The 13024-nt window shown below is 55.5% G+C and overlaps 1 protein-coding gene across 2 annotated transcripts in view; it reads left to right on the top strand.

The window, feature by feature from the left end:
* Nucleotides 1–13024, top strand: part of RSPH1 (radial spoke head component 1) — a 30192-nt gene that overhangs the window by 13047 nt on the left and 4121 nt on the right. The window contains exons 6-9 of one of the 2 annotated variants that reach the window (XM_059164811.1): nt 109–180; nt 2603–2765; nt 3558–3701; nt 6297–6959. In XM_059164811.1, the coding sequence (XP_059020794.1) occupies nt 109–180; nt 2603–2765; nt 3558–3701; nt 6297–6349 (432 nt within the window). In that variant the 3' untranslated portion in view covers nt 6350–6959. Of the gene's footprint in view, nt 1–108; nt 181–2602; nt 2766–3557; nt 3702–6296; nt 6960–13024 lie in introns of those variants that run through there. The other variant, XM_059164812.1, reaches the window with a different exon arrangement.

The raw sequence follows: 13024 nt of genomic DNA, 5'->3' as shown, positions 1-13024 counted from the left end.
CCCGCCTTTGGGATGGGTTTTGGTTTTCTGACATCCCCGTGGCATTTTGTGCTCCGGTGGGTACGCAACACTAAGTGTGAAGCCCTCTTGGTCTCTCTCTGCTCGCAGCCTGTCGGCCCTGGGAAGTACGTGTTTGATATCGGATGTGAGCAGCACGGGGAGTACCGTTTGACCGACGTGGTGAGTGGCAGAGTGCATACGGTTTCCTCTATCCGCGGGCCAAGGAGCTGCCCGGGCTGTTGAGCCCATGGATCCCATCAGATCACATGAAGTCATGCCAGCTCTCGGCCACGCTCATGTTGTCGTCCCCCTGTATGCATGTGCCTTGGTCCAGACCCAAATTTCCAGATCTGAGCAGTGTCACGTCACCGTTGCCACAGAAGCCCACATGCAGCTTGGGTCAGGAGCAGCAGCTGGCCCGGAGTCCAAGGGCTCTGGGCAGCGTCAGGCAGCAGGAGTGACGGCTGGCATCTGTGGCTGTGGTGCCACCAAGCCTGTCCAGCGTCACACTTTTGACATGTGGCTTGTCCTGCCCACTTGTCTTTTTGCGCCTTCCCAGCACTCAGCGCTGTCGTGAATACCTGCTCCATGCCTCCCGGTTCACAGGAACTAGTCAGCGAACACTGTCACTACTAGGCACGTGTTTGTGCGAGCGTGTGCGCATGTGTGACTGCATGTGCGTGCGAACGTGCCTGTGGATTTCTTGTCATCATCTCCTGATCTACAGGAGATTTCATAAAATACCTTGGCACCCCCTTCCTCCCTGGGCATCACCCCCAGGCACATCCCGCCAGGACACCCCACGCCCAGGCCTGCCCTCGGCCCCTCTCCCCTGCTGAGTTCCTTCAGATCACTCTGCCAGAGGCTCTTTATTCTGTAGAGTAAATATCCATGCCCTCGGCAGTGGCCAGAATCCTCCGTGGGCTCACGGCAACCGGTCCCCTGGCCTCATGCCCCCCACTTACCTTCACCATCCTTTAGACCAGGGGCCACGGATTGTGGCAAGGGTCGGTTTCCTGGCAAACTACCCAGTTTGAAGTGTCCCAAATGCTTGATTCTGTTGCTAAAAATAGGCCTGACCCCAGCCCCAGCATCGTTTTGGCCTGGATTCCAGGACGTGCAGTGACTGAGGGAAGGGCTCCCAGAAGCTGAGGCATCTAGAGAAATGCGATGTGTCACCCCCTGCGGGCCACAGCTCCCCCCATTCCTGTCTGCGCCGTGCCCTCGGCGCACGCGGTCTAGAACTGCAAACACAGCTGAGCTGCGTGCTGAATCGTTAGATGGGACAGCGATGGACCGGGTCCTTGCTTGTCTCTTCCTGGGGCCGGAAACCCCTCATGGGCCCCTGAAGGGACCTGCCAGCTCAACTTATTACACTGCTCCCACCGCCCCCCCAAATCTGTCCCTTATAGCCTCGGTGACTGAGCCCTTGTTGTGATTTGGGGAGCAGGCAGTTTTAATCTCTTCGGGGAAAAGTTCTTAGAAGTCCGAACTGCAGGATGCTGGGGAGAAAGTAGAAAGAACACCCTAACACCTAAGTGGGGGGTGATATTGCCATAAGCTCCCAGAACTGCCCCGGTTCAGGAATAAGCCTGGGGAGGAACGCACGGCCCGGGGGTCTTGGTCTAGGGCTGCACTTGGACATTCTGGTATGACGCCCAGGGCTGTGATAAGCACAGAAACCAGGTGTCACAGCACACGGAAGATGGGAGATCTGAGCTCTAACGTCTGCTAGAAACGCAGGTGGTAGGGCCCCACCCCCGACGTCCCAACACAGGAGGTCCCACCCGTATTTTCACAAGCCCCTCGGGAACTCCGGTGCAGGCCTAGAGCACTGGCGTCCCCCTTCAGAGGGGATGGAGCTCAGAAACTTGGAAACCAAGCCTTGTGGTTCTGAGTGACTCAGTGGAAGTGACAGACGGGTCTCTGTCCCACGTTGTCATCTGTATTACCCTCTGTGTAACAGTGGCAATCCCAGATATATTGATATTCAGATTTTTGGAAATGTACAGACGCAAAACCGGGAACAGGCTGGGACGCTCGGTCCGGTGGGCATATGCCGGCTGCTGCACGGCTGGAATTAGGCTCTTACAAAAGAGCCTGCGTGTAGAGGTGATCAGTTCTCCCTCGGCTGTCACGGGACTTCATTTCCCTCCAGAGTCCTTGATCCTAGATGCTCAGCGTTCAGGCCCTTGCACGCTGTCTGGTCGTCTTAGGATGCTCCCAGCCCTTTCCTCCCAGGGACGGGATACTAGCTATTGTCCTAAAGAAGCTGTGATCGGGAAAATGCGACCGAGCAAACTGAAAGCCACACCCAGTCTCTGTCACTTCTTGAGGGCTCCAGAAGGTGGGAATGTCAAGTCTGGAAGCCGTTCACAGCAGAAGCGGGAGTGCACGGGTGGGCGCCGTGCGGTGATGCTCGTCTGTGCCTCAGCCTAGTGCTTCCAAGACCCACCTTGGAGCCCAGATCACACCAGGGACAGCTGGCCACTGGCCTGACCACCGAGCCGTGCTGTCACGGTGGCCGAATGTCCCCGGCAGTAAGCATCCCACACCGAGTCTACACGCATGCAAGTAATTTTGTTTTTAAACTTACCAACAGGAAAGAGGAGACGAGGAGGAGGAGGAGGAGGCGACAATGATGACCGCGCTTCCGAGGTGGAAAGCCACCAAAATCACAGAGCTGGCTCTGTGGACCCCGACCCTCCCTGAGGAGCAGCCCCCTGCGGACGGGCCTGGTGCAGAAGAGGCTCTGGAAACCGAAGGTACGGGGCACCTCCGCGGTGCCGGCCCTGGGTACCCGCTTTGTGGACCTGGAACTCTGGGCCTGTTTTGTGTGCATGAAAATGTCGGGGGGTAGCCTGGGGGGTTGGGGCCTCCTGGCGGTGGAAGGGGGGGATGTGGGACGACCGGCTGGACGGACCACCTGGTTGGTTCCATGGGGAGCCTGGACCAAAGCCCACCGCCCTCGGTCAGGACTGGCTGTGGCTGTGGGCTCGGGCCAGGGCCGGCACAAGCAGCCAGGTGACAAGTCCTTCCTGAAGAGGGGGTGGCAGCAGCTGACCGTCCCCTGCCCCGTGCTCTTCCCGAGAAGGAGCCAAGGCGCCATGGGTTGTTGGAGAAGTTTGCACGGGGCACGGGTCCCAATGCGTTGGAGTTCCGACGGCTGGAGAGGACAGCCAGGGAGGGGACAGCCTCAGGCACGGCAGGGTCAGGCCTCCCCTCTCTGGTCTCTGCTTGTGGGCATCCCCTTCGCTTCGGAGAGCAATGTTCATCGACTCCATCAAATTGCCCCCGTCAGCTCTGGAACCCTGGGGAACAGACAGTGGCTTCTCAGTGGGAAGTAGGCCCCCCTCCCCCACCAAGCCTCTTGCCGAGATGGGGGATGTGTGCTCCAGCTCTGGACCTGATCGGGTGACGTCCAGCAGGAGTGGGGGTCCCCAGAGCGGGTGGCGGGCACCTTGTCGGCAGGAGGGAGTGGGCGCTGGCAGGTGAGGAAGCAGCTGAGACCCAGGCCCGCAGGCCACGTGACAGTGTTTCCTGTGGCTTCATCTCAGGCGGCGGGGAGCCCTCGGAGGAGGGCCAGGCTCTGGCCGATGGTTCCGAGGGGGAGACCGACTCCATGAGGCCTGGGGAGGACGACGGAGAAGGCAGCCGGGAGGAGGGCCGGGAGGACTTCCGCTATGACACCATCGACCAGGGTGAGCACGCCCTCGGGCCCAGGGAGGAGGAGGGCGCACCCTGGGAAGGGCTCTCGGGTTCTCCTGTCTTTGACCTTGGCCTCTGTGGGCTGCCCCGGGGACTGGGATGAGATCTCAGGGGCCGGCTGAGGACTCCTGCTGGGCCGTGGGATGTCCCACTCTCAGGCGCCCGACCAACCCCCTGTCGGTGGCGGGGACAGCCTGCAGCCCTGCAGGGTCTCTCGCTGTCTGTCGCTTGCTAATTATCTCCATTTTTACCAAAAGAGCAGCCTCAGGCTGAAGGGTCTTTCTAGAGATTTAGAATGCTGCTTCCTTTTTTAAATTTTTCTTTTTACCTGATTTTTACCGCTGTGGGATCCCAGCAGTCTGATCAGTGCTGGGAATCAGCCCCTTTCAAGTGGGTTTGAAGGGACCGTTAATCTCGAAGCATCTGTGTCTGCAGGTCACAGGCCAGGGATGTGACCATCAGGCTGTTGGGGCTTCAGGTTCCTAGAGCCTTTGACAAGGTGCTGTGGGCAGCCTCAGAAGTTCAGAGAGGGCTTTCTTCTTGGAACTCAGTTCCTGTGTCTGGTTTAAGGTGGGCATCTCTGTGGTGCAGGACCCAGTGGTCTGGGAACCGCTGGCTCCATCCAGATGGTGGTTGCTGGGCCGGGGACCCCATGCAGGTTTGTTTGTCTCTATTGCAAATATAGAGCAAATGCCTGTTTGGGGGAAGACCTGTACTCCCCACTTTTTTTTTTTTTTTTTTTTCTTGAAGACGATCTCTGCACTAATGAACTCCTGGTAAAACAGGTTTCCATCCCCATGCGCTGGGCGCACATAGGGTCAGGCTTTGGTTGTCAAGTGAGACGAACCACCGCTGTAGTTGCACCAGAGAAGCCCATGCTGGCGGCTGGGCAGCCTGTGGCTTAGAGTGTGGGAGGCCTACGCCAGGCATGCCCGTTGGCAGCCGGGGGGCCTCTGGCTTGTACCCCCTCATCCCGCATTTATCCCCAGGGTCCTGAGGTTTGTGAGGATGGAGGAGGCCCTCATCTGCCGAGCAGGGACATGGCACGGGGATGCTCCATGCGGGGAGGCTGTGGCTGATCTGAGCACGTCTGGCGGTGGGGCGGGGGCACTGTGCTTGCCCTACCGGGGGGCCCTGGGCGAGACCTAGGGCCTGACAGTGTGTGGAGAATCGTTGACTTGACCGCTGTGAGCCTGCACACTGACAGCTGTGTGCCTGCTCATGTGCCCACCGTGTACCCACTCCTGTGGCCACCGTGTGCCTGCAGAATGACAGCCGTGTGCCTGCCGTGTGCCTGCAGAGGGAACCGTGTGACCACCACTGACTGCTTTGCCCAGAACGTGCACGGAGCAAGTACGGCCGCGTCAGTATTCCTGAGAGCAGGGCAGAGATGGGGAGGCAGGGGCGGTGCTACCCACACCTTCCCGGGGAGATGCCAAAATGTCAGAGCGCCTTAAATGAACAACGGGCTGCAGTAAGCAACGGGCCTTGGAGGCACACATTTCATGCCAATAACAAAAACTTAAGATTTAACCCAATTCCTGCATCACGGCGGAGGGTCAGCCTACCAATCTCTTTTCATCGCCTGCAGTGAGGGTTATAGGGTTTACTTACAATGAAAAATAACTCTCAGTTTCATGGCGCTTTTAAGGGAGCACCTTCCTGGAAGGCGGCAAGTCCTTGTCTTCCTTTGTACGGATGTAAGGGCCGAGCAGCGAAGCCCCACGTTCGCAGAGCTGGTGTGTATGGACAGCGCGTGCCGGCAAAGATCGTTCCTGAGCTCACCCTCACTTACCGGAATATTCTCAGCGTCGACTTTGGGTTTATCTTCTGCTCCGTTTATTGCTGGTGTCACAGGACTTTTTGGTCCCCTTAGCGTCTGTGGTTCTTTGGTCACGCTGCCTCGAAGGATGAAAGGGTCGACCGGACGGAGGGTGGGGGGCAGCAAGCCAAGTTTATTGAGCGACAGTATAAAGCTCTCGGAGAGGGAGGGGGCCCGACAGAGTCGCCCTGGGAGTTTCTAAGTTTCGGGGTTTGAGGGCACTCTTCTGCGGAACGATCGTAAGCAATCAGGGTGAGCTGAGTCGTGCCAGTCAGGGCTCTGGTCATGTGTCCGTCCGACTATTAGGATGATATCCACGTGTTGATGATCTTTTTTTTGGCTGACATTTGGGGTTTTAGGTTTTCGCTGCCCCTTGCCTGTGATATTGACAAATGCTTTGGGGTTAACGGTCTTATTTCAGGACATTTTGCCAAAATCACTTCAGCAAAGGCTATGAGGCAGAATGTTTGGTCCTGTCTAAGCTGCAAAATGGGGTGTCAGTGCTGTGTGATCTTAGCCGTCCTGACTCCGTATTTTCTTGTTGGGGACCCTGGCCCCGATTCCCTAACTGGCCAACTCACTCCTAACACTGGTACCAAAGAAAAACCATGAAAGTCGGTATAAGATAAAACTTAACACGGTATTTTTTTGCCTGATATATGCTTACTATTTATAATATTATTCATTACAAAAGATCTGTTAGCACAGCATTTCAGCATAGAAAAAAGGAGTGTGGACTATATTCGTGCTTCTTTTCTCCCCGCAGGAATTGTTAGTTTTGAAGAAGAAGAAAATAAACAGTCGGAGCCACCGGAGTGAGCGGAAGCAAGCGGGAAGGATAGGAGATCGTGTCACAGAAACGCTCCGTTATAGGGCCCTCTGATGCTCCTCTGTTATTAATCTTTTCTATCAGTTGTTAAGTAGTGCACAGTATGAATAAATGTCTCCCTCCTCCTTTGTTTAAGGATGAGCCTCTGCGAGGTCTTTAAGCTGGGCCTCTCTGGGTGACCGGGCTGCGGTGGTGCAGCCCTGTTTTCTCCTGGGATCAAGGACAGGGTCACATACCCCTGACTCCGCAAGAGGCGGTTCACGGAGTTGGCCTTCTGGCTGAGCACGTACAGTGACTACTTGCCAAAGCTGCTCTCTCCAACCTCCCTCGGGAGAGCCACGGAGACACCTAGAAAGCAATCCCGTGCCCGAAACACCGTGGTGAATAGACTTAGGGTGGGGTGCCGGGGGGCGGGTCGGGCATCTGACTCTTGATTTCAGCTCTAGTCACGACCTTGGGGTTGTGGGGTTCAGCCCTAAGTTGGGCTCTATGCTCAGTGTAGAGTCTGTTTATCCCTCTGCTCCTCCCTCCCCCCTGCCCCCTGCCCAGGCACAAGGGCTCTCTCTCTCAAATAAATAAATAAAGTCTTAAAAAAATAAACTTCGGGCTCAGGCAAGTAACCATCAGCTGCCGTTGGAGGGGGCCCTCCTGCCTGTTCTACGGCTTCAGCCTCCCAGCGTGGATTTCGGGGGTCCCTGCGGATGGTTGAGGGCAGGGCTGCCCACGGACACGGCTCTGACCTCGTCAGTGCTGCACCTTCTTCAGGTCCTCCCGTGGGGGCTGGGGGGAGGGGCTGACGCTGTCCAGGCCCCTCCTCGGGGGCCCCGCACCACCCTGAAGACACGTGGCTCTGGAGGAGCCCCCGCCCCGTCTCCCGTCTCCAGCTTCACGTCCCCCATCCTCCTCTACCCCCAGAGTCGCTTGGAGGCCGGTGTCTTCAGTTCAGCCCAGAACAGTCTCTGTAGCTGGCGTGTCCAGCGTCACGTGCTGCGTCTATGGTCACGAGGTCCCAAAACATGGGGCCTTTTTAAGAACATCGCATCATGAACATGGCATCCGGACCTGTCTACAAAAGCACACAGGACACCATGAATATGAAATCGCAGTAAGACGGATACTATTTTAGAATAGGAGATTCCAAATACAATTCCCAACCACAGAGCTGGCGAATCCACAAAGCGCACATCTAGGAAACCACCAGAAGGCGGATGTTCTAACACGGCTCCGACATTGCTTTTGGCCACACTTCGCCTCCCTTCTCCTTACGATGACAATTTTGCACGATCTCCTGCAGGGAGGTTGGGGAAGTCCTCACAGCTGTTCCTTTACCGCGATTTATAACCACCGGCCACTCGGGATAGAACATTGACCTACACACCCCACATCTTGCGGTTCACGAAACTGCATTGGGGTTGTGCGCTCCCAGCGTGCCGTCTGGTAAAACCCTACTGCGTGTGATTTGCGTCAGATATTGTATTCGACGGACCTTTGATGGATCCTGATGGGAGAGTCCAACCCCATGTGTCTGGTAATTGAAGTAGTGTCCACAGACAGGAGCCTGGTGCTGTGCTCCTCGAACCTCGTCCCTCTAGGCCTGCAGACGTGGTGTTTGAGCTGCAAGACAAGGGCAGGTGGAGATCAGACCCACAGACCCCATACCTGGGTGCCGGAGTGCTGGGCAAGTCACCAAAATGGGTAGCGGGTGTATTTCTGGACGCTACTCCAGAGCAGCTAACAAGAACTGACACATGGAAATGATGACAAACCAGGACCCTGCACATTTTCCAGAAGCCCACGCTGCCGAAACCGTCCCCAATGCAACTTACTTGGCACTCCCTTAGTGTGTTGTGAGAGTGCCCGCATTGGCTCCGGGGCCCAGCATCACAAGGGGACAGGTGTGCCAGTGCCTCAGAGGGAGAAGGGACAGGGGACCGCGGTGGTTACACTGAAGCACACTGTGTGAGGCACATGATCCGGGCGTGGAAGGGCCTTGGGCTGGGGAGGCTTCACGCCCTTTATCGGGAGGATTCCTTCCCTTGTGGCTGGTTTGCAAGAGCGAGTCACGGCTCGCAGAATGTCACAGCTCCTGGGTGGGTCCGGGCTCTCTCAGGTGGTCCCGCTGTCCCCAGTATTTCTTGTTTCTGGAAGTTATGCTGAGAGGCTTGGTGGATGCCCCGTTTGTGAACGGCTGACTGAATTCTCCATATTGTGCGCCGTGTACTTCCTACGGGATCAGATCAGGAGCAGCAGCGTGTCTGGGCTGCATGTGTCCCGCCGACTAAAAGTGGTGTGTACGCTGCCTTGCTGCTGTACAAGCCTCCGGACTCCAGCCTCACTGACCCCCGTGCCTCCTGGCCACGTGGAGTCTGAGTCCATTTCCTTGCGGTGTCAGTTTCCTGGGGCTGCTGTCGTGAATTACTATAAACGGAGCGACTTCAAGCAGCCGTGCTGTCCTCGTTCTGGAGGCTGAAGCCCAAACCAGAGGCTGTGTAGGGCTGTGCGAGCCCAGGAGCTGGAGGGAGGACCTGTCCCTGCAGCTTCTGGTGGCCTCAGTGACCACCTGATGCCTCTTCTGTCTGTGTCACCACACCTCCTCCTGCCTCTCTCATAAGGGCCCTGGAGATTGGACAATCCATTTCCCCATCTCAGGACCCTTGGTTTAATCACACCTGCAAAGACCCTTTTTCTGAATAAGCAAGATTGACAGATTCCAGGGATTAGGACCTGAAATCTTTTGGGCCATAAATGTAATAGTTATGATTATGGTTAAACAATGGTTTTTCTAAGTCTACTGTCCCTTCTACGTTTGTTAGGTAGGAAAGTGTGGACTGATTTGGTTCCCATGAAATACAGTCCTCCAGGCAAGACGGGATAAATGCTTCTTTCCTTCTCTTGAATGATTTTAAAAGCAGGATGTTAGTTTAATGGACGTTCCAAATGGTGGCACGTTGGTCTGTCCTGGAGCTCTCTTTTTCGGTCAGCGCTCATGGCCTCACAGATTTTCCTCGGTTCAGTGTGTTTCAGCGGCCGTGATCCTCGGCTTTATCGTGCTGAAAGGGACAGCTCCGGCCACTGGAACTCCTCCTACTTGCTTCGGGTCCTTTTGACACAACCCCATCAGTCCTTGAAAATTTCATTACCTTTTCCCAGTGGTTTTGATGTTTTGTAATTTATTTTTATATAATTTCGATCTCACAGAAAAGTTGCAAGAACAGTAAAAGGAGCTTGTATGTTCTTTCCCAGACTCGGAATCATTTCTATCTTGCTCCATTGGCTTTGGAAAGAGAGTGTGAAAGGGAGAGAAAGAACAGAATTTGTGTGTAAGTGTATATACGCTGTTCTGTAGTGACTCTTACCCACGGGCTGTGTGTGCCCAGACCCCAGGGACGCCTGAAACCACGGGCAGTACAGAACTCTGTCCAAACTACGTGTTCTTCTATACATACATACATGTAATAAAGTTTAATTTACAAATCAGGAGCGGTAAGGGATTGGCAACAGTAACTAATAATAACATGGAACAGTTCTAACAAATACCGTGATGGGAGTTCCATGAGTGAGGTCTCCGTCTCACGCAGCATCTCACTGCCCTGAGCTCGCCCTTCTGGCGACAACAGGAGAGAAAAGATGCCCGCGGGACGAGGCGGAGGTAGGTGAGTGACAGAGACCTTGTGACCTAGGGTGAGGCTCCTTCTGACCTTCCGGTGTGACATCACCGGCTTCCGGATGGTGGTTGTCTGTGTCAACACAAAATGAACAAATCTTTCAGGATCTCTCAAGGAAAGAAACAGTTTTCTTCAAGCCCGGTTAGGACAGCTGCCTGGGAAACTTGCTCTTCATAGGGAAGAAAGTACTCTGGAGAATGAACAGTTTTTATGGTTATATACTTTTTTTTTTTTAATCTTGTGAAAGCCCAGGAGATTACAGATTAGCATATCGGCAGGAATCAGGAGTTTCGCCGTAAACGGGGAGCAGGGCCGTTGGCAAGATGGCTTCCCTTCAGCTCACTCGTTCACAAAGCAGGTGCACCATGCGTGGGGGGTGGGGCCGTAAGGTGGGTTTTGGGTTTGAACAAAGTGTACATATGGTCGTGCTGACTTAGAATCTGGACTGAGGTAGCTCGGACCTTCGGAGGGTTTTTCTCTCAGCTGTGGTAGCTGTACCGTAGGGAGTGGAGCCACACATGGGGCGGGCGATGGTAAGTCAGTAGCTACTTTTTTCAGAATCATTTGAGTGTGAGATACACCTAAATATTTCAGAGTATACTTTATAAAAACAAGGACATTCTCCTATGGAACCACCGTGTGGTCAGCAAAATCAGGAAATCTCATGCTGATAGGATTTGCTAGCGTTCCCCTGATCCGCACGTCTGGTCTCGTCCGTTGGATCCGTATCGCTCTTCGAGCTGAGGCCGGCGATACCAAGCGTTTACGCCCGTGCTTTTTGGATGATTATGTGTCAGCCTTTATGAAACATCAGTTCAAATACTTATCTGGTTTTTAAATGGCTTGTCTTATTTTGGGGTTGTAAAGATCTTTATTCTGGACACAGACCCCTCGCCCGATGCATGTTGTCTGTCAGTCCACGGCTTGCCTCTTTGTTTTCTTGACAGAATCCTCGAGCAGCAGAACTCCGCGTTCTGGTGAATCTGGTCGGGCAGGTGTAGCCACGGGATTTGAGTGTCCCTCTTCCTGGCTTTTTCTGCTCCTGGATTCTCCGCTCACTTTCTGAGGCTGTGTCTGCCCCGAACCCAGTCCTCTGTCCTTCAGGCCAGGCAGGGGCCGTCGGGGCTGAGGTCGCTCTGGGTGGTTGCCGCGGATGCAGGCTGAAGCCTCGGGAATGGACGTCCTGGTGACGGCTCTCTTCTAGAAGCTGGCTGCTCTGAGTCCCTCTCCCCTGGCATCCGGGCCTTGTGTTGTAACTTGCACAGAGTACATGCTATAATCTGCTGGACGGCTGGGTGGGGAAGGAGCTCCCGGGGGGAGGCGGGGTGGAACCCACCCTGTGTAATGCTGGGGAGAGCAGAGTTCTGTTCCCAAATGTCTTTATCACGAATGGAACGATTACGGCGTTCCTCTGGACCTCAAGATGGAACTGGTTCCTTTTCCTGGATGTCTAACGCCAGGGCTGTCCCCCGCCCTGTGGCTTTGTCTCCTTGGCCTCGGGCCTCCACGGAGCCGTCCTAGGGGCTACATTCTTCCTCCCATGATTGCCTTCGGGGTGAGGTTTTTGGGGTCCACCTGCCCATTCAACCCAAAGGGGTGGCCCGGAGCCTGTCTGTGCCCCCCTCTCTAGCTGGGGGCCACTCTCTCAGGACACGCTCTCCTGCCATGTCCACCAGTGCCACTTCCTGCTGCTGATTCGGTTTGGGTGGGCAAGTAGGGCCATCTGGGAGCTATCCCGAGTCACCTTGTTCGAACAAGAGATACTCCTATCCCCCAGGCAATCCCAAGGGAGTTAGGAGCTTGGGGTCAGGAACCAGGGTCGAACACCAAATTTCTCTTAACACCTAAGAAAGGACAAAGGTTTTAGGATGATCATGAACAAAACCTCAACCAAGTAAATGGAAAGATCTAACTGGCCCTGCGGTAGGATTCACGACGGGGCAGCATCCTGCCAGACAGACGGACGGAGCTCCGGGGGGGCGGGTGTTGCACGAAATGGAGGGCCTTTGTAGGCGGAAATGGCCAGGACAAGGGAATTACTGGCAAGACGAAGAAGAGTGGTTTCAGGCAAGGTTGCCTTCCTACAGGAGGGCAGGGGCTCATCCTGCCGGCCACCAGCCGTGCCGAGGAGGGAATTCCAGCGGGGGTTGGAAATCCCGCTGCTGGGGAAGGCTGCGACTCTGCCCGGTTTGCTATGAAGTCTTGGCAGAGGCGCAGCTACAATTTTGCGTAATTTGCACTTTGGTAAATACAGGGGAAAGGTTCCCTGTGCTCCTAATTTTTATTTTGTCGAGACCGTGTCTAATCGAGCCGAAGTTTTCACTGCGTACTTTGATTTTGGGTTTCTGTTTTCCGGGCTGTTTTGGGGTGGCTTTTCTCTGTCCCCCGTCTGCTGCTATGCAGAGCTTCCCCATGTGTTTTCATAATGGCCTGTGTAACGACCGCTCCCCCCAGGGGAACGGAAGGCCCTCAGACGCGTTGTCCTCTGAGATCGGGACCCTGGCAGGACACGGGAACACTCTCAAAACAGGGCAGTTCGAGGGGGCACGCCGTACAGCCTCCCTCTGGAGACGTGAGGACTGGGTGTGGAGAACTGGCTCCGTCTGGGGTCTGGGAGGAGCCGCGTGTGAGGTTCCTCGTGAGCGGACCAGGGCTGCTCATACCTGAACGTGTCACACAGCGCTCTGCATGCATCTCCTTTGTGTCTGGGGACCCTGTGAGCAAAGAGCCAGCAGCACGCCTGCCAGGACACTGTGGCCCTGCTCTCCACGTGCCTCCTTGGGGCGTTGGGGCCCGCCGGGTCCCTGCTCCCACTCCACAACCCCACTGTCCCTGTTGAGATCGGAATTTAGTGCCAGCTCTGCGTCCCCAGCCTCCCCTCCAGGCTGCAGAGCACAGCCCCCAGGGCTCCATAAGGACTCCCGTGTGGTCTCCGTGTCCTCCAGTCCCCTGCAGGGGAGAGACTATGACAAGGGAGTGGCTGCATCACTCGCAAAGACC

Source organism: Mustela lutreola, chromosome 2 (assembly GCF_030435805.1).
Source record: "Mustela lutreola isolate mMusLut2 chromosome 2, mMusLut2.pri, whole genome shotgun sequence".
Lineage (NCBI taxonomy): Eukaryota > Metazoa > Chordata > Mammalia > Carnivora > Mustelidae > Mustela > Mustela lutreola.
The sequence above is the reverse complement of the archived record's forward strand: the minus strand, read 5'-3'. Positions and strand labels throughout refer to the sequence as shown.